Source organism: Tachysurus vachellii, chromosome 16 (genome assembly GCF_030014155.1).
Source record: "Tachysurus vachellii isolate PV-2020 chromosome 16, HZAU_Pvac_v1, whole genome shotgun sequence".
Classification (NCBI taxonomy): Eukaryota; Metazoa; Chordata; class Actinopteri; order Siluriformes; family Bagridae; genus Tachysurus; species Tachysurus vachellii.
The window spans coordinates 7,025,420-7,051,797 of NC_083475.1; the positions used below are offsets into that span (position 1 = coordinate 7,025,420).

A 26,378-nucleotide genomic window follows, 5' to 3' on the forward strand; every position below is an offset into this window, starting at 1 on the left:
AAGGAAATAGTCCTTTTATACAAAAAGATGAGAGCTGAATGTCCAGGCAATATGACAAAGTCGACCTGATTAAGGACAACGGTCAGGTGGCGGAGACATTTTCGATCTTCGTTCATCTTCGAGTTAAGATGCAACAACAACAATATATGAGCAAGAGACAAAGACTAAATACTGTCACATATAATCCCTGACTTGGCACTGACAGCTACAGAACATTGAGTGTATACTTTACACTGAATGGGTGATGTGAGGAGTTTTATGTGCTGTGTGCCTGTGATAGCATGATTGTGTTCAGGTATTGTGATCGGTAAGCTGGTGAATGTGAGTCTCTCAGACTCTGTGGTTATGAAATGCTGTACTTCTCAGCACATTGTGTTGCTCTTCAGTCAGCCAGGAACAAGAATCTGACGATATCATGGGCACAAACTCGCTGAGAATTGACAAAATGAAGACTGAAAAAAAAGACTGTTGTTGTTTGTATACAGTTTGGCTGAGTCTGTAACCATGAAAGGTTCGGAATCTTGTTCCAGAATTCATGATAGTCCATCTACATCAAGGTTAATGTGTTTTGTCTGTGTTCCAGTTCATCCCAGAGGTGTTCAGTAGGGTCAAGTCAGAGTCAGGGCTCAGTGCAGGACACTCCAGTTCTTCCACTCCAACATTAACACACCATGTCTTCATGAAGCTCAGGGGCTTTGTGTACAGGGGCATTTTCATGCTGGAACAGTGTTTGGGCTACAACAAACAAAGACATCCTACACACTTGTGTTGTCTAGCAACAATTTGGGGAAGACACACATGTGGGGGTGACGATCAGGTGTCCACATGCTTTGGACGTATAGTGTATGTTGTGTTCTTGTGCTTGTCAGTTCCATCTATGATTTGGATTCTTGATATTTTCCACTGTCCTTGTAAAAGAATGCAATTCAGTATAATCACCCCAAAAAGCATAATCATAATTACATAATCCTAAAGCTCCAAAATGGCTCCTATAATCTTTAGTGGGTTTTATTATTGCATGAGTTTCCCAACTCTATTGTCCATAACACAAATGAAATATTTTACAGCATTTTTATAGCTACACTTACTGTCATTGTTACTCTAGAAGAACAAAATAGAGATCTGAGCTAAGAGTTGTGTCTACACAACTGCACAACACAACTGAAAACACTTCAACAGCATCATGGGAATTTTAACATGACAGAAAACTTTGGATGAAACTTTTGACGCATCAAATGATTTCAGTCAATTTGTGCTTCATTTCCCATGGCTGAACTGGAGACATCTGTCTCGGTCTAATACAGGTGTCTCTCTCTCTCTCTCTCTCTCTCTCTCTCTCTCTCTCTCTCTCTCTCTCTCTCTCTCTCTTTTGTAACATGTCTTTCCCTCTTTCCTCATGCAGAGAGCTTCTAGACAGCAATAAATCACTGCACTGATGGATGGGCTGAAATTGCTGCAAAGTAGCTCCACCAGGTCACTGCGCCAGCTGCCGTTTCCACAGCAACCCCACATCTCTGGTAGCAACCGCTATTGAGATGATTGTCAGGACTGTGTATGTCTGTGTGTGTGTGTGTGTGTGTGTGTGTGTGTGTCATGGTAAAGGCAAAGACAAAGGTCTGTGGTTTCAGACACAGCAGGATCACAACAGCAAACTGGCTAAAACTAAGAATTGATTTGTCTTTCTGTGAACATGTCAGATATGTAAGCAAATGTCTCATTCGCATACTCAGATGTGTTGTCATGTTTATACTCCATAATTCTCCATCTTGGACTCAATTAAAAAAATATGTGTTAGCACCAGGCTCTAATTTTCCATAATGTAGCATAAAGCAACCTATTTTCCTTTACAAGAACTGGTATCATTTATCAATTTCCATCAGTAAATTTAGATTGTATTTTCTTTATATTCCTTAAAAACTCTCTGTTACAAATTAAGCCACAGGACATTGATCATTTTTAAATTGTTTGAGGAAACCTAGGACGGCTCCAAACAGGGTTAATAGCAAGGCAGCGTCAGACTGTGATACATACAGTATATCTAGGGAAGAGTCACAAATACAGCTCGTTAATGAAGCATTTTATCACCATCCTGCACAAACCTTTGGACATATTTATTATTCAGTAACGTCCGCCATGCTTTGTTATCCATCAGTAAGAATGAAATGATTTAGAACTCAATCTTCAAGGTCCTACTTTATCTAAAGCCCATAGTAAATGAATGAGGAATAAAATACAGGTGCCAAAGCTCAGACACTGTTTGTCTTACTTGCACATATCACCTATTCTCTCATAAGTCTTCTGGAGTAATACTGGCATTTCACACCATGTTTGACAAAAATATCTGGAAAGTGGTGCTATTTCATCCCCATTAAAAAAAAAGGGAAATTCTGGACTTGGAAATTCTGGGAAATTCCCAAACCATCAGACACACTTGATGAGCGTCCAAGTGTTCCGCTTGGTCTGGAGAATTGAGAAATCCCATGTGGAATTCGGATTTAATCCAATTAAGCCTCACAATACACACTAATGTATAATAAGTGTAGATGAGCAAAGCAGGAAACAGAGACTCACTCACTCTCTCATTTTCTACCGCTTGTCCGAACTACCTCGGGTCACGGGGAGCCTGTGCCTATCTCAGGCGTCATCGGGCATCAAGGCAGGATACACCCTGGACGGAGTGCCAACCCATTGCAGGGCACACACACACACACTCTCATTCACTCACGCAATCACACACTACAGACAATTTTCCAGAGATGCGAATCAACCTACCATGCATGTCTTTGGACCAGGGGAAGAAAACCGGAGTACCCGGAGGAAACCCCCGAGGCACGGGGAGAACATGCAAACTCCAGACACACAAGGCAGAGGCGGGAATCGAACCCCCAACCCTGGAGGTGTGAGGCGAACGTGCTAACCACTAAGCCACCGTGCCCCCAAACAGAGACTCTATTTAGGAAATACTGAGCACCAAACTGACTCCCGGACACAATTCTCTGGAAGTGTGTGTCATTAGTTTTCACACCGTTTCCCTCATACACACTTATTAAGATATCTTTAGCAGGCCATGAACTGAGTGTAAGCACCAAACTACTGCAGCCATCAAAATGATCATGTCAATAAAGAGAGCTGCATTCAATGGGATGACAATAGCGTCGACTCAATGTGCAAGATTGCATTATGGGTCACATGGCATCACGTGTAAGCCACCACGAAACTGACTGTAATCACAAAACCACCAGTACACAGACATGTGACATATCAAAACGTATCTACATTTAGCAGCTTTCCATTCGATCTCCTTATCATCCTCTTCCTCAAGAATGAAGCCTAAAAAGCCAATATTTATACTAAATACTCACACACACACACACACACACACACACACCTGAAATGGCTTTGGTACAGTAGGAAGCCTATAAGTCTCTCTAAAGAGCATGAGACTGAATGACAGAGATGATAAATGGTCATTATGTCTAACACCATGTGGTGACCTTGGCTCCAACATCAGCTACCTGTAGAGACAATGTGTCGTTTTCAAACGCAGCCAAATTATTTTGCTTGATCACCTTTTTATGTGTAAAAGCCGTCTACTTTCAAAGCAATCCTTCTTTTTTTACCTCACACCAGCAGCCTGTGATATACTTGCTCTAGTTTTACACATAATGGAGCTGTCAATACAACATAACACAAAATGATACGATACATGGGGTGTTTTTTGTTCAGCGTCTCTCACCGTCATGAATCCATCCAGCAGTCCTGAGTCGGGCTTTGGAGGGGCCTGTAGTCTCTCCATGGACCATTTTTCTATGATCGAAGAGACCTGAGCACTCTCTGTGTTCAGGATCCGAAAGCCAGTCATGTTTACGCCGCTGAAGCGATACGGCTCCATGTCTAATGCAAACAAATCCTAGGATTTCATAAGATTATTAGAATATAAATCAAAACATCAAACTAAGCAGCAATGACGTTGAACATTTACTAATAAAAAAAAAAAAGAATCCCACCGTAACAGACTAGCGTACAATATGTTTTATTAATTATAATGTATACTGTATAAATTTGTATACTGTATAAAATATGCATGTGATATTACAATGTCACACTAACCACCTGCAATTAATTGTATTATAATTCTATACAGTACAATCCAATATAATGTTAGCTATGATAATATAATGATGGATTTGAGTGTTATTTATGAACCTGCTAATCTTCTACTGTTGTGTGTGTTATGTGTTATTAGTTACAAACATTATATGTAGACTTGTAACGGTGATTTTCTGCTACTCTGTGTGTGTGTGTGTGTGTGTGTGTGTGTGTGTGTGTGTGTGTGTGCGTGTGTGCATACTGTACTGTGTTTGTACTGAGAGAAAAAAAAACATGTGAGAATGTAGTCTGGCAGCCTGGGATAGCTGGCATGATTACCGAACGTCCTTCAAGGACGGCCATGTTTTACAGAGAAAAAGAGCTGGAGAGCCTTCAACTACACAGCACAGACGGACACGGGCCAGTAATTAATCTGTGTTAGATCATGTCTGTGTTCTAGAGATTATTGACATAGAGATTTTTGTGACACCTGTCCGTTTTTTTACAATTAATAACAATAACAGAAATTAATAACAATTAATAAAAATAAATATATAACAAGAAGAAGAAGAAGAAATAGCAGATAATATTTTTTAGCTTAATTCCAAAATTTGCTTACTAGTAATCATAATAAACTGGCAACGTGCTCACGTCTTGTGAAATAAGCAAAATGTACAGGGCAAAACATAATCCTAAAAAAGTCATTTCGTTTTCTGAAACCTCTTGGCCTCTCACTCAGCCTTGTGCTGTATGTGCATTATTGAATTTCTTGACTCCAAACTGCCTGACTGTTCATTAGTTGCCTAGGTTGTAGAGAAATATGGGTCATTATTCCAGTTATGTGAATATATTTATTTTAATTGACATGGAGACACTGTACTGTTATACAAATGGGCATAATGTACTTTTGTAAAGACCCAGAGTTCTCAGGGAAACCAGGGCAGGAAACCGACCCTGCCACCGAGGGGTTAACTCTCAGCGCCAGGATCCCAAACCCCAATATAAATAAAAGGGTTACGTCAGGAAGGGCATCTAGTTTAAGAGCTGTGCCAAATCAAATACGCGGTTATGTGGTGACCCAGAACAGGGAGCAGCCGAAGGACAACGACAACAACAAATAGGAGTTAAATAGGAGTCCTAAAGCATCAATGAAAGATTATGTCTGCATATCTTTATCATATCTCAGTCATCACACCTCTACTACTGGGTCTAAAGCAAAACTAGTGACCAAATTCAACTAGTTACAATCTGTAGGAAGGAAATCAATATCAATACCATGAACTGTTGTATATCTGCTACAAGGCTTTTAAACATTACTTTTACAGTTTTATCCCAGGCACAAAAAATGAAAGAAATGAAACTTTAATATTATTTGGATGTCCTACTAAATGTTAAGAGTATGTTGATTTTTTTTTAAATAGCAATACTGCTTCTGCACTGTTGGGTAAGTTCCTTCATTTAAAATTGTAAGAATGTGTGTGTATGTTGTGATGCACCAAATTCCATGATATAGGTTTGTCTTACTGTTTCACACCTAATTACTGGCTATATGTGAAAAACATAAAGATATAAACAAAAAGATGTTTCTTTGTCTTAAATTAGAATAAACAGGTTCTGCTATTCAATGAGTACCAAACATGTAGGGATACAATATATTATATACTATGTGTGTGTGTGTGTGTGTGTGTGTGTGTGTGTGTGTGTGTGTGTGTGTGTGGTCTCACCAGTGTTGTGAAGATGTAGTGATAATACTCTGTCATCATCCCCATAGAAAGAGCCTACACAGCACAACACAACACAGCATTACACACTCTAAACGCTCTTCATGTGAACGTCACCTAAACAAACTGCACTGAACCTAAATAAAGATAACCTTGTGCTCATCAGCACTGAACCGATGCTCTCTCACTCTCTCTCTCTCTCTCTCTCTCTCTCTCTCTCTCTCTCTCTCTCTCTCTCTCTCTCTCTCTCTCTCTCTCTCTCTCTCTCTCTCTCTCTCTCTCTCTCTCTCTCTCTCTCTCTCTCTCTCTCTTTCTCTCTCTCTCTCTCTCTCTCTCTCTCTCTCTCTCTCTCTCTTTCTCTCTCTCTCTCTCTCTCTCTCTCTCTCTATCTCTCTCTCTCTTTCTCTCTCTCTCTCTCTCTCTCTCTCTCTCTCTCTCTCTCTCTCTCTCTCTTTCTCTCTCTCTCTCTCTCTCTCTCTTTCTCTCTCTCTCTCTCTCTCTCTCTCTCTCTCTCTCTTTCTCTCTCTCTCTCTCTCTCTCTCTCTCTCTCTCTTTCTCTCTCTCTCTCTCTCTCTTCTCTCTCTCTCTCTCTCTCTCTCTCTCTCTCTCTCTCTCTCTTTCTCTCTCTCTCTCTCTCTCTCTCTCTCTCTCTCTCTTTCTCTCTCTCTCTCTCTCTCTCTCTCTCTCTCTCTCTCTCTCTCTCTCTCTCTCTCTCTCTCTCTCTCTCTCTCTCTCTCTCTCTCTCTCTCTCTCTCACCCTAGAGGGTGTGCATTTACTAATGCGCTTACTCCTCCTGTCTACACTTGCTGTATAATAATAATTTGTAGAATTTAATTATGTTTATAGTTTGACATGCTGCTGATAAAACAATAGAGTCTTAATTGATTTTCCAGTCGATAGAAGTGCATGAGGGAAGCTGATTAAATATCTATATATAAAGCATCTCACTGCATGTCGTACCCTGTATGTATGTGTATGTGACAAATAAAATTTGATTTGATTTTTGATTTGATTTGAGATTTATATATATATATATATATATAATATTCATTGCATAAACCTTGTTTCTGATACCTCATAAAAAAGCTAGAGATTGTTCAAGTGCTAGGGAGGTTACATGATGTTTTTAACAACTCCTCACTAGTTCTGCTCTCATCTATACATGATCATTTTCAGCAACCGATAATATTTTAGATTAACTAAGAACGGTGTGATCCTATTGTTTCTATCCTATCGTTACATACAGTATGTATCATTGCAAACATAATGTCAGGTGACAAAGAAAGAAAAAAAAACACAGCATAAGATGATTATGTGAAAGTGTTTGTGGTGACAACAAGCTACCAGAGCTGCTGCATTGATAATCAGCATTCATCTAAATTATACAGTACTGTATCTCCTGAATTGCTGCTTTGATAATGATGGTAGAGAGCAGTGTCAAATGAGTTCCATCATTCTTCATACTCATTAAAGCATTCAATCATCAATACCTTGATTCAGTGACTCATCCTTGTGAACCTTAGGAAGTGTGTTTTTTGGGGGATTTTTTTTCACTTGAAAGTTGACTTTAGTTGTCAGCTTCCTGATTTATGATATGTCCATATGTCCTTTATTATGCATATACCCTGTACAGCTGTGCCATTAATCTTCTGCTATCACAGAAAATGATCTATTTTTATAAAATAATCGCGTCTCAGAGAAAACTGTGGCGATGCTGTGGGTCATCCGTACGCATAACAAAAATTCACGCTACAAATCTGTGTAGTTACCATAAAAACCCAGGCTTCGAAGGAAAAAAGGACTGGACAATAAGTCAGGGAGAGGAGTGAGAAAGCCAGAGTAAAAGCATGGAGAGGAAATCAAACAGACCTGCTTGAGTATCCACGCAGCCATCTCATGGCCACAGTCAAAGATGACGTGAAACTCTTTCGCTTTTTTCATCTCTTTAAGAAGCGGTTTGGCATCCTTAGTCTCTGCAGGGAGCTGGCGGATTTTCAGGCGGATGTTGTATCTGGAGGGAGCTTTGATCAGCTCCTGCAGACGAATCAAACCTAGAGAGAGAGAGAGAGAGAGAGAGAGAGAGAGAGCTATTTATGCATTTATACATTCGAAACACATCCTCCTACTGAGTGATATTCCACAGCCATATAAATGCTAGTATACACACAGTCCTCTCTAATGAGATCTTTCTGCTAAGAGGAAAGAAATATCAGTTTAATCATGTGCAAACTGAAACTGGGTATTATTTCTATAACTAAATAAATATTCATAATGTGTAATTTAATCTAATATACACATTATTTCATTTCAAACACATTCTTAAAATAAAATATTTGTTTTACTATATTTCTTTAGATATATTTCAGTTGTTGATTACGCTTATCTTCAATTTTAAATAAAGACCCAAAACATTTGAAATAGAAGTTAATAAAAATAAAATAAGATCGAAGACATAAATGATGAAATAAGTGACACAGTGACGTGACGTGAAAGTGACGTGACATACGGCTAAGTACGGTGACCCATACTCAGAATTTGTTCTCTGCGTTTAACCCATCCAAAGTGCACACACACAGCAGTGAACACACACACACCGTGAACACACACCCGGAGCAGTGGGCAGCCATTTATGCTGCTGCGCCTGGGGAGCAGTTGGGGGGGTTCGGTGCCTTGCTCAAGGGCACCTCAGTCATGGTATTGCTGGCCCGAGACTCGAACCCACAACCTTCGTCAAACTCTCTAACTATTAGGTCACGACTTCCCCCAATAAATAAATAGATTCGATTACTCTTCTAGAAAATATTACTATTATTATATTATTAGTATTTCCTATCACTTTGATTCAAATTTTTGATTAGAATTCTTCAGTGAGGATTCTGAATCCTCTTCAGAAATTCTCTTCATCTGTTCACTTCATTCATTATTTCATTCATCTTGTATGCATGTGTTTTCAGCCATGGGGTAAACAGGAACAGCCCGGGGCTATTACAGGAAGCAAAGGACAAATCAGCTGAGCTTGTGCTACTTGAAATGAAAATAGAGAATTATGTGATAGCCAAAGTCTCATTTTTCTCTTTATCTTATGTTATTATTATTTCAGTAATAAAACTTTTTTATTAGGTTTGTTTAATAACAGGTTTAAGTAGAACTGAATGTCTTATTGTACCTAAATGTCCTAGGGGCTAATTAAGAGTAGATAAGTAATTGAGATCCTTAATTATTGTGGTGTAATTTAATAGTTGGACTGAATTGTCAAAGGAAATGTCATTTAATCTCTGAGAAGGATTACAGATAACAGCGAAAGCAAAGCTTTTCAAAATGCTGTACATCTAAATGTAAATATCTCTTTATTTTACCTAATGCGCTTAATTTATCCTTACAACCTCAGTATGTAAAGAAGGGGCTAGTAGATTTTTAACAGATCCTGAATTTTTATTGACTTGTAAAACACTTCATGAATTATGACATTATCTATTACATCGTCTATGACCTGCCGGACTCACCCGTGCTGTCGTCGTACACCACCGTAACTGACTCCCACCTGAAGAAGTAAACAAGCTCCAGGATGGCACGGCTGAGGGAGGAGAAATCAGGATAGAGACTGACGTAGTACGAATCGCGATTATCTGACACTTGGTGTTTCCATCTGGTCTGGATATGTGGTACTCCTAGTGCATTGGAGATGGACTGCACTGCATTGGCTGAGGAACTGTGAGATGGTCCAAATATGGCTGCCACACCTAAAGAGAGCTGCTCACAAGCTGCTGAGAGAATGGAAAGAGATGTCAAACAAGAAATGATCAATAATTTAAAACTTTAGGCATTAGAAAAAAGGATACATGTATTAATAAAGAGGTATAGTTTCATATATATCATTTGCACGAGACCGTAGTAGAGCACGTACAAAAGCAGGAACAGTTGGAAATATTAATACGGATTATTTTGTCTTTACTCCATCCATGTTGTTCTGTACAGTAAATAACAAAAGCCATCTCAGAGGCCACCAATTATGCTCTAAATACGTGAGTTCTACCTTCTACCTGTCTCAGGGGAACAAAAAAAAGCATAATTAGGACTATGTTATAATAAAAAAAAAATCCACACTCCCAAACCCTCAAGGCTATTAGCTAACATTGTATAATGAAGTATATTATATTTTTAATCATGCAATTAAATGTGCTCGAAAAAAAAAACATCTCTGTGGCTTTCTCTTTTGCCCACCTTTCCTTGAGGCCTCAAAGCTGTCAAAGACATTGATCCTCTGGATGTCGTAAGTGAGCGTGGTGTTGGGCAGCAGCGTCCGGTTCCTGTTGATGGTGTTCAGTGCAAATTTGAAGGCCAGCTCCTCAGCACCAGAAGGGCCGCTCTCAATAGACTCAAAAATCCCTCCTGTTACAGAAATGATATTGGGATTAAATGTGCATACAGTGGTGGCTCAGTGGTTAAAGTTAACAGGCGTACTAAAGCCTACTGGTTCAGAAGGTTTAAATCCTCACATTGCCATACTGTCACCATTGGTTGCTTAACCCTCACCTTCTCAAGCGTACTCTGTCTCAGTAGTAAGCCAGTTTGGATAGAAATGTCAACTAAATGGATAAATGTAAATGTAAAATAATGATACACATTTATAGTCTCACTAAATAAACAGGTAGTGACATTTTCAAGTGTATTGCACCACAGAGAGTTGAGAAATCAATTGCTTACCAAAGATCGAGGCTCTCCATTTATCACTAATTCCCCCGATATCTATGGGTATCGAAGGCAATTCATTTCTGAAGTGTGAATTGTGTGTAAACTAGTAAGTGTGAATTACAAAGGTAATACATTATTAATAAAGCACCGTCTGGGAATATCTACGATCAGTCTCTCTCTCTCTCTCTCTCTCTCTCTCTCTCTCTCTCTCTCTCTCTCTCTCTCTCTCCCTCTCTCTCTCTCTGCACAACCAGCAGTACTCAATAATGACCAAACAGTAAAAATGTGCTTCTAATTCTATGTAAAACATCCACAATATCTCAAATTTCTCATAAAAATAAATGACGTGTATTGTCTGTACCACAAATTCTGGATAAAAACACACACACATATATATAAAATCTGTTTTGATTTCTCTGCTTTTCAGTATGATTGGCACCAATACAATGGTCCTGGAGATTTTATTCCATGGTTTCAAGTATGTGAAAGGGATAAACAATTAATTTAAGCTATATGTCCCTTTAGGTTCAAAGACACATTGTCTTCCATCCTTCCATCCAAAGACACATCCTTCCATCTACATGGTCTTCTAATTGATGTTGTAGCCCATCTGCTTCAAGCTTTGATGTGTTAAGATGCTTTTCTTCTTACTACGATTAAAAATGTGGCTATTTGTTCCCTTTTAATCAAACGTTTCTTGTTTAAGAAGTTATATATTCTATCAGAGATTTGTGAGAAAACTGAGCAAAATATTTTCCAAGCTTCTAACACCAAGTCCCTAATGAACCTTGAGACCATGACTATACCCTGCAGTTGTTCACTTTAAGCTCTGATTCAATTTGAAAACTCTAATTTTATGCACTCATATAATTATTTTAACATTACTTAACCTATTATCTTATCCTAATTCAAATATGAATAGAATAACTGCAACCCTTATGACTATAACATTATTTCTAAGAAATATTAATACTACATTCGTTCTGCAAACAACAAGACTTGTGGTTAATTTATCAGAAATATAATGTTCATTATTTTTCAGCTTTTAAAATTGATGTCTAATGCACTTATAGACTTCTATTTAAATGTGTTTGTATTTATCCCCAATGAACAAGCCTGACGTGACTGAGGCGAGGTGAGTTGGTGAGGAAAAACTCCCTTAGATGGAAGAGGAAGGAACCTTGAGAGGAACCAGACTCAAAAGGGAACCTCATCCTCATGTGGGTGACACTGGAGGGTGTGATTATAAATCCACAGTCTGACATTTGTGTATTGATGAGGATGTTGTTGTCCTCAAAGACCACATGGAGTTGGCATCTCCTATTAGAATGTTCGAATACTGCATCTTCATACTACGTCTCTAGATGTCTCAGGATCCTCACAGGGTTGATGCCTCATCTCAATCAAGGTCCGAAATCTTCATGACACGGAACAAAACTGTTTATTTCTTCTCTTTTACTCCATTTGCCATGACAAGTTTTTGATAGTGAAAGTTTTCATTCAACATTTTCTCTTAAATGAAACTTAAAGTGATCCATCGTCCTGACTACTTGTGAGTTTGGAAACAAAACTTATCTTTACATTTTTGAGGCATCAAGTGAACTTTGGTTTCTAAATTTACCCATCTTGATGGAAACCCTTGATGGAATCTGTACATGGGAGGAACATGTGAAACTCTATCATTAGACCATCTGAGCTGTGAGACTGCAGTGCTACCTTAAAGGTGGGGTCTCCGGTGTTTGAGAAATGCTTCAGAAAACTGAGTCGGGCCGAAAAAAAAAACAAGAATCAAAACAAACGTGTAGCCAATGAGCAGTAAGGGGCGTGTCTTGTCAATATGGGTGGAGAGAGTGTTCAGTGCGCATGTGTGACATTAGCAGAAAGCGGCTTTAACATTGACATGGAGGATAAAAACAAAGAAAGAAAGCGATGAAAGACTTACGATAAGGTAAGAAGTAGGACGTGTTAATATAGGATCAGCTTTCCAGCGCTGGAGAGAACTGAAGGAGCAGGAAGTTGGTCACATATTCACAGATTGGAGTTTCCTGAGTCAATAACTCCTGAGCTAAACACTGTTACTACACAAATAACACCTCTTTTCTATCGTAGTAATGTAGAGACGCAGCTACAACCGTGTTTTGTGTAGTAACAGTGTTTAGCTCAGGAGTTATTGACTCCAATCTGTGAATATGTGACCAACTTTACTTAAGACGCCGAGGCGCTTTTTTCCTTCTCGATAGGTGAGTAACGTTGGTTTTGTTTTGTTACACAGAACTAATATATGCCTTTGTCCTTTACATGATTATGCTTGTGTGTCATTTTTGCTTGTTTGTTTATCTGCAATCGTATTGTTCTTCCCTTCAGCTGTGATAAAGACACATTTTTTTCCATTAGTTGCAAAATCTTGAAATATCTTAATTTGTTAAAGAACCTCTCTCTATCTCTGCCTCTGTATTATATACGCTTAAGTTTTATCAGCACCATTATCATAATACTTTTGGCTGATAAATTTGTTCTTCATTTCTGCTGTATAGGTCCCAGGCAAAGGTCGAGTCTCTGGAGCACCTGAGGTTTTTATAATCTTTCACTCAGCTTGAGATGAGATTTCACAACTGAGCCATCTCTTGAACAAGGACAGATAGCTATCAGAGATTAGAAGGCTCCGTCTCAGCAGTAGGTCTCAGATGGTTTTAGGCATAAAAGGCATAGATATTAGAGAAAGCAGAGCTATGCTGGATAAGACTGGAAAGGAGACTAAAGGCCAATAAACCAATAATAATAATAAACCAATCAGTGAAATCTCAACATGTCCCAAAGTGGTTTCTTGCTCTTTTGCCACAACAATTTATCACCTTAAAATTTAAGATGAAATAAAAATGCCACATCTTGCCCTTTTCTCATTTATCATACAAGGCCAAGTTTAAATCATTACTATAGAATCTTTAAGAGCACTTTAATATAAATGTCTGATATAAATCTCAGAGCTTCTTATACACTCACTCACTCACTCACTCATTCATTTTCTACCGCTTAGCCGAACTACCTCGGGTCACGGGGAGCCTGTGCCTATCTCAGGCGTCATCTGGCATCAAGGCAGGATACACCCTGGACGGAGTGCCAACCCATCGCAGGGCACACACACACACACTCTCATTCACTCACAAAATCACACACTACGGACAATTTTCCAGAGATGCCAATCAACCTACCATGCATGTGTTTGGACCGGGGGAGGAAACCGGAGTACCCGGAGGAAACCCCCGAGGCACAGGGAGAACATGCAAACTCCACACACACAAGGCGGAGACGGGAATCGAACCCCCAACTCTGGAGGTGTGAGGCAAACGTGCTAACCACTAAACCACCGTGCACTTCTTTACATTTCTTCGTTTTTCTAATACGCTGCAAATCTTTGTTTTTTGTTTTTTTTTTTAAATTGTGTTGGAGTCGTCTACGGCTTCCGAGGCAAGCCTTTCTGTCTTTGTTTAGGAGAGCAGATTTGCTTCTGCAACAAAGTTGTTTGTATTCTGACCTACTAGGGATCTCAATTATGTTTCCCAGACAAGCCTAAATAAAGAGACTGTCCAACTCTCTGTGGGTCATCAACATTTAGGTCAGAGAAAATGGGCAAAAAATAGGGGTATATAAATTAATAGATGAATCCAACTAAGAGCTAAAAGAAATGATTCTGACCTCAGTGTGACTGTGTGTGTCAGTGTGTGTGAGTGTGTGTGACTGTGTGTGACTGTGTGTTTGTGTGTGTGAGAGAGAGAACAACAGACAGCAGAAATGGGAGTATGAAGGCGATGAAGCATGTCCTCTCAGACTCTTAAGTTATTGATTGGCCCTTTCACATCCCTTTGCCATAAGACTGATTTTCCTTGGGGAACACAGCAGTCCCAACATCTGGCTTTGGATCCATTGCATAATGAAGATGAATGAATTAGCATGGATTGTCAATAGATACTTAATGACATTGCAATTTTTTACATTTTTTCATTAATTGCATCCAATAAGCAATATCTCGGTCTTGTGTTATAAGGTTTTCATCTGCTTATCCACCGTAGCGCTGCCAAACCCTCATACGTCTCTTTTCATCTGTTGTATTAAAGGCAGTTATTTAATCTTTTGTTTTTATTTAGGTTTATATTCAATGGAAATGTTATTGCTTCTTAATCACTTGATTATTTATTTGATTATTTATTTTTTAAGACTTCTGATTTCACTCATTCCATTGATAATGTAATTTAGCCGACGACTATATCATTAGTTTCTACAGAACACGTATACTAAGATTGGTGGTGGAACATTGTGGGACCCAGAAGAGGGCTTTTTTTTTCACTTAATAGCAAAGAAAATGTGTTCTGGATTAGTATTTGTGATGTTAGATGATGATGTTACATGAACACAAACGCACCAGGGTTCAGGAGAATCGAGCAAGTCTGAATCCAAGCTAACACACTATGTGGCATGAGGAAACAATGACTCTCGGATTCAGACCACAGCAAACATGGCCAGTGGAATATGACCTAAATAACCACTATGCCATAAACACAACTAAATTAGCTCATCAAACTATTGAAGTCGCCAGTGAAGCTTTGCTTGAGTAGGGAAAAATCATTCAAATGAATGAAAGTAGTTTTGTTCTGTTTAGTTCTTTTTCTTCATTGTTCTGAATCTTTACTTTCGGTGCTTGTTTTAGTAAAACCTTGCATGTGTCTCTAATAAAATTCAGTGTCTGTTTATTTGCCAAAGTTTACTATTAACCCTTCGAATCCTGTATTAACGCTTGATAAACACGGATCTGCTCCGTGCCAGAATCTGATTAAACATTTTCTATGCTTATAATAATTAGATTTCGTATGCTTTCTGCAGCTTTATGCAGACTGCGATCTGTGTAAAACCTGCCATATTTTCAGAACGGTCCTGTTAAAGGTGGGATCAATATTTTTATCATTCATTCATTCATTTTCTACCGCTTATCCGAACTACCTCGGGTCACGGGGAGCCTGTGCCTATCTCAGGCGTCATCGGGCATCAAGGCAGGATACACCCTGGACCCAACCCATCGCAGGGCACACACACACTCTCATTCACTCACGCAATCACACACTACGGACAATTTTCCAGAGATGCCAATCAACCTACCATGCATGTCTTTGGACCGGGGGAGGAAACCGGAGTACCCGGAGGAAACCCCCGAGGCACGGGGAGAACATGCAAACTCCACACACACAAGGCGGAGACGGGAATCGAACCCCCAACCCTGGAGGTGTGAGGCGAACGTGCTAATCACTAAGCCACCGTGCCCCCATATTTTTATCAACAGACAAAAAAATGTAAATGATGTGCATGTGAATGTGCCTTATTGAATTTCTAGTTATCTTTAGATATCAGAACCACAAATCTCACAGCAACTAAAGTAGACTTGCAAGGTTTTTTTTTATTTTCCTGAGTCCTGAACATGACCTACTGAATTCAGTTCATGCAGCTGCTCTCTCTCTCTCTCTCTCTCTCTCTCTCTCTCTCCCTCAGCCTTTCCCTGTACAGTAGGTTTGCAGTGTGCAATGCATGATAATATCCCATCCATCTCTGCTCTGTAATTTCCAAACTGGTGTGAAAAGTGGGAGGAAAAACTCGCATCTCCATGTAGATACTCACTAGCAATGAATGATGAATGAAATGTCTTTTTTATGCTAAACTGTTTACTCATAAATATCTGCAACAAGTAAAGTGATCTTGAATAAGCAACTAAAAACATGTAAATCTATATATACTTTGTGTCATTGGCCGGTATGCTGAAGGTAGAGCTGCTGAGGTTAAGAAAATGACACTTCAGATTTTTATTGGGTTAATGACCAATAACTATCAAAAATGAAGAGCGATGAATCAATAAATGAAGCCTTTTCTGTATGAATTAAAATGACTTCATACATGAAAGACAACTTTTCTGTTTCTACATTATTATTGTAAATTTATATCTAACATTTATCCCTAATGATCAACCCTGAGGTGACGTTGGCGAGGAAAAACTCCCTGAGATGATACGAGGAAGAAACCTTGACAGGAACCAGACTGAGAAGGGAACCTCATCCTCATTTATGTGACACTGTCAATATAAATAATGTCCTTTTTAAAACAGTTTGTATTCCAGTGTTATAAATGCTAGCATGTTTGATGGCATTAAAATTCTGTTTCTATTTATTGGATTGGTGCTTCATAACAGTATTGAATGCAAAGGGACCACAGGAGATTCATTTCCATAAAATGTGATTAAAATGAAATGAAATGTGTCTATATTAATCATCACTCTTTGTGAAATTCAATAGTTTAGCAGATATTTCTACTGCGATAATGTGAAGTTCATTCATTTTTGGTAGACATGAAAGACTGTGCGAAAATGTACATAGATTTTAGCAGAAAAGCTACATCATGGCTTCAGTGGGACCTTGTGACAGATTCAAGTACATGGCGTTTTAATGGCACACAGATTACTGTTCACTGAACAACAGGCTTTTTAATGTTTGTTTGGGTTTCATCCAAATGCACAGTTTCTTTCGGAGTCATGAAGGCTATGATGTAGGAGTTTATGTAAAATAAACAATCTTATATATATATATATATATATATATATATATATATATATATATATATATATATAGAGAGAGAGAGAGAGAGAGAGAGAGAGAGAGAGAGAGAGATTTCCACCTATACTGGACTGTACACTGTTTTGCTCTCAGACAGACACATGGCTTCTCCGTATGATAATTGGAAGATCTCTCAAAGCGTGGTGAATCTCGCCGAACTCACTAAAATGAAAATTAACCCAACTCATTATTCCAGACATAAACATATTTAAATACAAATTTGTTCGTTATTTTTAGGTCAAGCTAGAAAGTTGACTTTCTTCATCAGTGAAATCCAATTAGCTGTTTTTTGGCAGACATTCCTAATGGTGTCAGGTTGCTTTTGGAAAAAGTCTTTTGATGCTCTTACTTATGAGAAGAGACTGAGAATTAAACAAGAGTTCAGACCAGTACCCAAAACTAATTTATTTCAGATGTCAGGGAGCTGAAGCAGGTCCTTTCTTCTCTCTTGGTGCCCGTAAAGTTAATTATCTGACTGGAAGCATGTACTACTGGCATTGTATGCTAATTAAATCCTTTCATAAAACAGATAAACACTTTTAAATACTTTTGAATTTTAAATTAAACATTTCATTGTTTCATTTCATTTTGTGTTCATACAGGAAGCAGATACAGTACCTACATCTCCCAAAAGGTAAAATAACACATGGCTAGTTTATACAAGAATTCCCAGCAGGTCAGTAATGTGCTGCTAGCAAAGACAAAATACTAAAATAATGGAAATAATACAGCATGTACTTCAGTTTGGTGATTAGCATGTTAGCATATTTGCATTGCATTGGTTCCTGTCACCACCATGTGTGAAGTGTTCTGCATGTTCTCCTCGTGCCTTGAGGGTATTCCAGTTTGCACCCAAAGTCCAAAAACCTACACTGGAGGCTGATGGCATTTCTATAGTGTGTGGATGGGTGTGTGAGTGATCGTGCTACGCGATAGACTGCATCCTGTGTAGGATGTATCCTGCTTTGTGATCGTCTCTTCTTACAGAGCTACTTCGTCAATCCTCACGTTCTATCCTTGGTTGGAGTCTCGTCTCCTGGTGGTCACCCTGTCAGGGATCGATCTGCATGGTCAGCCAGTGTCTCATGGGATTGTTGTGTATGAAGCCGCCCGGAGACTATCATGATATCTGATGAACCAATGTTGTGTCAGTCAGCTGTATGGTCTGGTCTTTATCAGCAATCAGGTCTGTGCTGAACTCAGAGTTTATAATGATGCATTAGTTACTCAGGAGCTCTCAGTTGCACTATTATAAACTGTTGTAGGAAGGACATTATTTACATTTACACTATGTCTGGTTCCTCTCAATGTTTCTTCCTCATATCATCTCAGGGAGTTTTTCCTTGCCGCCGTCACCTCAGGCTTGCTCATTAGGGATAGGGATAAATATACAGTATTTTAAATTTGAAGTTAATCTTTTTTTAAATAATTTTAATTGTATATATTCCTTTATTTATTTATTTTTATCCTTTTCTTCTTCTTATAATTATTATTATTATTATTATTATTATTATTATTAGATTTATTTCCTTTTCTCTCTCTTCTGTTTAAATGCTTCTGTAAAGCTGCTTTGAGACAATGGGAAATTGAATTGAATTGAACCCCATGAACAGCTTTCACCCAAGGCCAAAAGAAGGTCCTGACAAGGATATTTGACTCATCTTTGTCCTGGAAGTGTATCACTACACTAAAAGGTGTATAGGAATTTTAATCTACAAAGTAGCTTAAAATAACATTCACACTCATGACAGACCACTTGACTAGACCAGGATTACAAAAAATGATGTTATGTGATTTATTAATTCACACAATGTGCCGTTTGCCCGAGTCGCACTCATTTTAAAGTGAATATCGGCTCAGACCTGGTCATCTTTATTACGGTCATTCGATACATCGTTTGGAAAATGACTGTAATATTATCATTCGCGATACTGATACATCACAGAATGCCTTCATAATGAAATTTAACAAATCTCTGCATGTGTAACCTGCTGTGGGTGTCCTGACTAAACATGAGTGTGTCTGTGCTTTGATGAATGAGCAAACGGAAAATGTCATTTAGATCAGGCCAGATTTTTAGCAAGTCAAGCCAGGAGTCCATAAATGGGTATTAAATGACTTGCAAACAGAATCCCAGCATGCCATTTGTTAAATATTATGCCACCGTAGTGTTCACTCAAAGCTCTCTCTAGGCATTTAGATCAACAGATCCGTAGAACACTCTTCCACTGATATTTCTTCATGTGTATGTGTGTGTGGAATCTGATGAGTAATCGGATGAGTGACGGATTAAGTGACTCAGTGTTTGACGTTAAAGTAAACTGTGTGAATGAGAGACGAATGTGCTGTCAACTGTGCGTTCTCACGAGGTAATGCTACTGTCGAACAGTCTGTGAACTTTGCAATAGATTCTGTTTCTCTTCTTTCATTCAGCCTGTCCTTAGATAAAAAGGGTTTTCTGAGGGTTCATTGGATAGTCAAGAGTACTTAACTTCCTAAAAGGGTTCCACTTAATAAGACAATCCTCTATTATGTGATTCTACATAGAAACTGTTTCAAATAGCTCTTAATCATGAGCAAGAATCGTTTATTCCACAGCATGATTGGATTCTTTAATCCGAAAGTGCTGTAACATAAATGATATATTGGTTTTAATGCCCTCAGACTTATACGTTATCGTTCCTATAGAAACAGCTCATATATGGCAGATATTCCATGTTATCTAAGACTAACAGTAAAAACAAACAATTATGTGACATTTACAAAATGAACACAATAAGTATCAATGCTTCTTACGAGTCAGGAAAGTCTTACTTCACAAGAAAGACAGAGGAAATTTACGTTTTCCAGATCACATGACAAACGTCAAGAGCATAAAGGAGAACATCATGAGAGAACCACTGTTTTATATATCCATATATTTATGGGTTAGTGTATCTCCAAAACAAGGTCTTATGGGTGGTATGTGGTGTATGTGGTGGTAAAACTACCAAAAGTGGTCCATAGAAGGGCAACATGTGAACCAGTGACAGGGTCATGGGCACACAAGACTCGTGTTGGGTGAGTGAAAGCTAGCCCATCTGGCCTGATTTAACACAAGAGCTACTGTAGCGCACATTGCTGAAAACGTGCATGCTGGCTATGATAGAAATGTCAGACTCTTGTCAGGCTAGTGCTCATGATGAACCACAAAAAAGCACCTACAATGTGCATGTGAGCATTAGAACTGACCAGGGAGCAGTGAAAGAAGGTAGTGGATGCAGTGGAAAAAGCAAGAGATGGCAACAAAATGGGAAGAAAGCTAGCCAGTCGAGACTGTGTGATGCTCTGAGTAATGCTCTCCTTGGAAATCTTGTGTCCTGGTATTCATGTGGATGTTACCTTGAGACTTAACACCTACCTAAACAGTGTTACAGATCAAGTACACTCCTTCATGGATAATGTTAGTGTCCTTATTTTGCAGGATGATGCTTGGTGCAACACTGCAAAAATTTGTTCAGGAACGCTTTGAGGAGCATGACAAATAAATTAAGGCTGACGATTGAGCATCTGTGGGATGTGCTGGACAAACAAGTCTCATCCATGGAGTCTACACAATGCAACTGGTAAAAAAAATTGTGATGCTAGACATATTATTCAGTTCAGGTTTGCACTGTATATCTGAAATATATGAATTTAATCACATAATCTGGCAACCCTGCTTACAGAATTTAAAAAGTTAAGTACAAATTGGAGACTAACTGTTTGTTTTTAGCCTGACTGCCTTACTGAGTTCCAAATAAAATCTTATTTCTACCATAATTTCTGCACAAACAAAAGAAATATGCTTTCATTAAGCTCCACATAGCTTAAGCAGATTGTACGCTGTGCACAGGGCAGCATATCACTGCAGGGCTCTGCAAAAATAATCCTTTTTAAAAGATTTTAATATAAAATATGTGTGTCCGTTGCAGGTGTTTTTTTTTCCCCAAACATTATTAAAAGAAAATGTTCCTAGGATTTCATATAGGTGTACATGTGTAATGAAATGCTGCTTAAACAATTTCATTTTGACTCGCAGCAGTTTTGTAATGCATCCTAGGTTCATGGTACATTCTGATAGTGTGTCCAGAAAACATCTGGAATGTAACAAAGCCAAAAACACAAAGCAAATCCAAAATATAAGAACGTGGCTATTGTTGTCAACTGTTGCCTAAATAACAGTTTCTGTTGTTATGGTTCTTTATACTGTAGAACCATTTAATGATTTTGCTGCATGGCACCAAAAAGAAGATGATACTTATTAAACAATTTATTTGATGATATGTTTGTACAAGAATAAAAAAAAAAAGGCAGGTGAACGAGTCGTACAGCACAGTCGGGTTCCCTTTTCTGTATTATTGAGTATCTAATCATTACCTTATAAACACTGTGCTCTGTAATGCAGGCTGCACAGCCATAACACTGTCGGGTATCTTATTGAAATGTTGGTTCAAATAGAAGCACATCTTGCTCCTGAGCAGAAAGGCGTTCACCGTATCATCCAGAGATTGTGATTTTGAAATCAGATGATGTTGCAGCCATCTGTGGCCAGGAGCCAAGGGAGCGAAATTGGCTGTGCTCTCTGTATGGGATGAATAGCATACACTCTTCCCTCTGTCAATCATAGAAACGCTAGCCAATCGAGGTCATTTGTAGGTTTATGTACGGTATGCAGAAGTGTGTAGACATTACTTTCTTCTGTGTTTGAGCTGTTAAATATCAAAGCATCGCATCAGACCTCAATTCTTGAGAATTTGCTGTCGCTTCCTGCTTTTGCTATTAGTCGTAAAAATTCATGATTAATGTTTTACATTTATGCTCGCACTATAATTACAAAAATAAAGATAAATGCAATAAATTCCAATATCCGGTCCTATCATGGAACTGTTAACCTGAATTCATTGCTATATTCACAGTGCAGTCTGCAGGATATGTATAAACGCTGCACTGTAATTATGCTACAATACATTTGAAGCTTTTATACTACAAGGTTGTTATATTCTAGAATCTGATTGGTCAGAAGGTGCTGACATCATCTTTTTTTTTTGGCTGCATTTTGTCTTATTAACTTCAAGACTAAAAGAATAGTCACTGGTGTGGGAATAAGTGTTATAATGAAAGTAAAAACAGGAAACCACTTATTTCAAAGGCTTCTCCATACCAGGGGTTGGAGGAACGGTCTGATTGTACTGTGCATCTGCTGATCTGAATGCGTAGCTAGACTCCATACACTGAGATGGTGACAGTGACACGTCCTAAAACCCTGCCGTTTATTCTTTTCCTATAACAATATGTCCACACTATCATGACACACAATTTAATGCAAAAACATTAACAGCATGTGATTTCAGTCACCCTTTGCTCTAAGAAGACGAGTGTTTCATTTAGCAGCCACTTTTAAGGATCTTGTCAGAAGATTTGAAATTACAACCTGTACAGTATGCCTCGAAACTGGAACTTTATCCACCAGCTACTAGTGATGCTCATTAGTTTTTAACTGTTAGATATGAACAAGTGGGGATAGTTAGGTCTGTTATCTAAGTCATGAAATAAGTCAAGGAGATTGATGACTGGTAATTACATCATGTACAGTACACTTAATGTTGTGGTGCTGTCTATGGGGCTTCCTAAGCATCGGTTTAGATAATGTAATTTGCAGAACAGGGTTTATTCTATTAAAATATATATCACAATACAGAAGTGGAAGCAATTTACTTCTGAAGATGCCATGAAACATATATTCAGGGCAGTCACACACTCATCACCTGAGCAAATATTTGTCTCATAGCATACAGTGGTTATAGTGGTTTTTGGTAGTTTATCATGGGAATAAGATTTTTGACAGGTACAGCATATGGTGGTTTCATGCTGAGATCAAGTAAGCAAAGCTGTGAGCGGAGCAGTCTCTCCACATTAAAGCAAAAGAAGAACAAAGAAAACCTGACAGGAAAAGTGTGCTGCCAGGGGAAGTTTCCTGTGGAAATGTGAGTAATAGAAACAGAAATATATTTACAGCAGTTTTGTGATAAGTGTCTTAATCTGAGTTTATGCTGTACAATATTTGGCCTGATTTAGTTGATGACAATGTTCTGGCAGTGTCCAAAATGTCTGCCTGACATCTCAGAGTATGACAGTTGCTACAATTCTGGTCAAAAATCCATATGCATATGATTACACAAAACTCGCAGTACAGCTACAAACATGGTACTAGTGAAACATAAACAAAAGCTACAAGTTAAAACGAGGATTAATTACATCTTCCAGGTGTGTAACAAGCTAATTATTGTGCAAAAGCTGTTCATAAAATCTTATGACAACATAAAACTTTTTTTTTTTTTTAACTACATTTAGTTGAAGATCATCCTGTGCCGCATCAATATTCACCCAGTATGGCAGAACATAGTAACTATCTTCATCTTCATCTTCAATATCTTAAACCACTGGATTTGCACAGAATAAACCCAAAGGTTCGTGAATGGTTTTAAAGGGTGCTGATTAAGGGATAATTATGAATTCTAAGCTTCCAAAAAGGGGGCACGGTGGCTTAGTGGTTAGCACGTTTGCCTCACACCTCCAGGGTTGGGGGTTCGATTCCCACCTCCGCCTTGTGTGTGTGGAGTTTGCATGTTCTCCCCGTGCCTCGGGGGTTTCCTCCGGGTACTCCGGTTTCCTCCCCGGTCCAAAGAAGGTTGGTAGGTTGATTGGCATCTCTGGAAAATTGTCCATAGTGTGTGATTGCGTGAGTGAATGAGAGTGTGTGTGTGTGTGCCCTGCGATGGGTTGGCACCCCGTCCAGGGTGTATCCTGCCTTGATACCCGATGACACCTGAGATCTAGTGGGAGATCTAGTGGGAGATCGAGGTAGTTCGGATAAGCGGTAGAAAATGAGTGAGTGAGAGAGCTTCCAAAAAAAGAGGAAAGAGTGTATGTATCAGTTGCAAAGAGTGTATGTATCAGTCATTTTTGAGAAAAAAATATTAATCAGATGTATAGAGCTTTGTATTTATTAATTTAGCAGGCCCTTTGGCTGCCAAGAAGTTAATGTTCTATGCAATGAAACCAGAGGATTGCCACAAAGCCACTACTGATCCCTTGAGCAAAATGAATAATCTTCAATTTCTCAGCTACATGCTTCAGAAATTTATGTCAGGCAAATTGATATACCATATTTGGTATGAATGAATTAACCATAATACTGCATGCCTTTTTTAATACTCACTGACGTTCCTAAATAATATGCGTTAATATTAGGTTGGGAGTTAAATATTTTATGCACACAGGTATTTGATTAGCTGGCTTAAGGGCTTTATAATTAGTCAGTGATTGAACAGGGACAGCATTGGCAAAACATTCTGTAGGTGCACAGAGAAAATGATGAAACCTTAAAGAAAAGTTAAAAAGATGCATCACCCTGTTAAAGCCTTTTCAGAAAAGTGGAGTACATTATAACAGCAAACACAGGGGAAATAAATGTGGAATAAATCTAAAACAAGCACACATGGGTGTGATTGGTCAGCTGTCCACATATTTCTGGCACAATAGTGTATTTTAGCTGTAATTTGTTTACTTTAATTCGAGGTTTTCTGTTTGTTTTTAGTATGTTAATATTTTATTTATTTTCCTCCTGTCTTTAAAGCTTTGTGCTAAACATGCTGCTGTCCATGGTGCTGCTCATTCACTGGCTTTTGCCAGTGTAACGCCTGTAAACACTTGCTCAGGGAGCAGAGAAATAACACTCACGTTTACATATTTCACCCATACAGTTTTACAGTCGTATGTGTATGAAAGAAGTGATGAAATTCATATTTGTTGATCAAAATATCGGTGGCAGCAAAACATCGTGTCGCTTCCACAGAACAACAGAGCATGCGCACACTGGACTTGGGCATTGGAAAGACTATCATTGTCAGTTTACTTTGACAGAGATAGATGGGGATGACATCGATTCAAATACCATCTAAACACTCCTTCTACACAGAGGTGTTGCATTATGCATTATGGTTTGAGTCAGCTTTGATTGATATCGTATATTTGACCTATAAGTGGTAGATGCTTCTAACGCACTCAAACACCAGAAAGCGAGATTTATCAATCAGCAAAATGCAGGTGATCCCGAGAGAGAGAGAGAGAGAGAGAGAGAGAGAGAGAGAGAGAGAGAGAGAGAGAGAGAGAGAGAGAGAGAGAGATGAATTGTAATCAGAGCCTCTGCGAGCCCAAGTGTGTAAGATCTGTGTCACAAGCCGCCTCAAAGTCATTCTTCTAACACCAGTGTGAATTATGAACACTGTGGCTTTCAGAATTTCAACATTTAAGCTCCTGATAAGGGGATTTCTGAGAATATGAGGACAGTCTTGTCGCACACACGGCAGGGAATTTCAAGGCTTTGTATAAAATAATGAAAAGAAATAGACTTCGTTTCACTGGAGAAATATCAGCCAGCTGTTAGGACACACCACACACACACACACACACACGCACACACACACACTTACTTATAAACTAAGACACATGCATTACATGCTCAATGTGTAAGTAATGTTAGTTAGACTAGATGCAGCAGTACATTTGTGCCCAAGCCAGATCATTGTGCATCTGTTTTAGCTAATGAGACGGCGTCCAGTGTATCTGTGCAATGGACTAAGACCGGAGAACTTAGGTTACTACAAGTAAATACAGAAACGGAGGACAGAATAAGGATTTACCGAATCTCAGGACGTGCGGCATGGCGTGACTGCAGCCTGTGTAGAGCGCGAGCAGCAACAGCGGCACCAGCGATAATAGTCTCGGTGGGAAAACGACAATTCGATCAGTTACGCGCGCGCTGATTCTGCCCATCTTATTGCCGCTGTTTCTCTTCCATCTTACAGGTGGAAACAAGCATAGACCTCCACGCGCGCTTGTGCGTGCGTGTCTGTGTGTGTCGCTATAAAGGCTCTTGACGTAGCGGAAACATTACGGCATGGTCACACACGTCCTCCACAACGCTTCACCCAGTGCTCGCCGTTTCCAGACCGGGAACACGCGCGACCTCCATCTGTGACAGTGAAAAATCCGGAGTGGATCCGGAGGCCCAAGGAAGAGGAGAGGGATGTGAGGAGAGGGTGTATGTGTGTGTGTGTGTGTGTGTGTGTGTGTGTGTGTGTGTGTGAGAGAGAGAGAGAGAGAGAGAGAGAGAGAGAGAGAGAGAGAGAGAGAGAGAGAGTTTGT

General features: G+C 39.0%; 1 protein-coding gene across 2 annotated transcripts in view; it reads right to left on the reverse strand.

The window, feature by feature from the left end:
• Window positions 1-26,105, reverse strand: part of LOC132859177 (glutamate receptor ionotropic, kainate 2-like) — a 47,747-nt gene extending 21,642 nt beyond the window's left edge. The window contains exons 1-6 of one of the 2 annotated variants that reach the window (XM_060889827.1): window positions 25,874-26,105; window positions 10,033-10,200; window positions 9,315-9,572; window positions 7,681-7,862; window positions 5,814-5,867; window positions 3,737-3,910 (exon numbers count right to left, since the gene is read on the reverse strand). In XM_060889827.1, coding sequence (XP_060745810.1) covers window positions 3,737-3,910; window positions 5,814-5,867; window positions 7,681-7,862; window positions 9,315-9,572; window positions 10,033-10,200; window positions 25,874-26,006 — 969 coding nt within the window. In that variant the 5' untranslated portion in view covers window positions 26,007-26,105. Of the gene's footprint in view, window positions 1-3,736; window positions 3,911-5,813; window positions 5,868-7,680; window positions 7,863-9,314; window positions 9,576-10,032; window positions 10,201-25,873 lie in introns of both variants that reach the window. The other variant, XM_060889826.1, reaches the window with a different exon arrangement.
• Window positions 26,106-26,378: the final 273 nt, after the last annotated feature.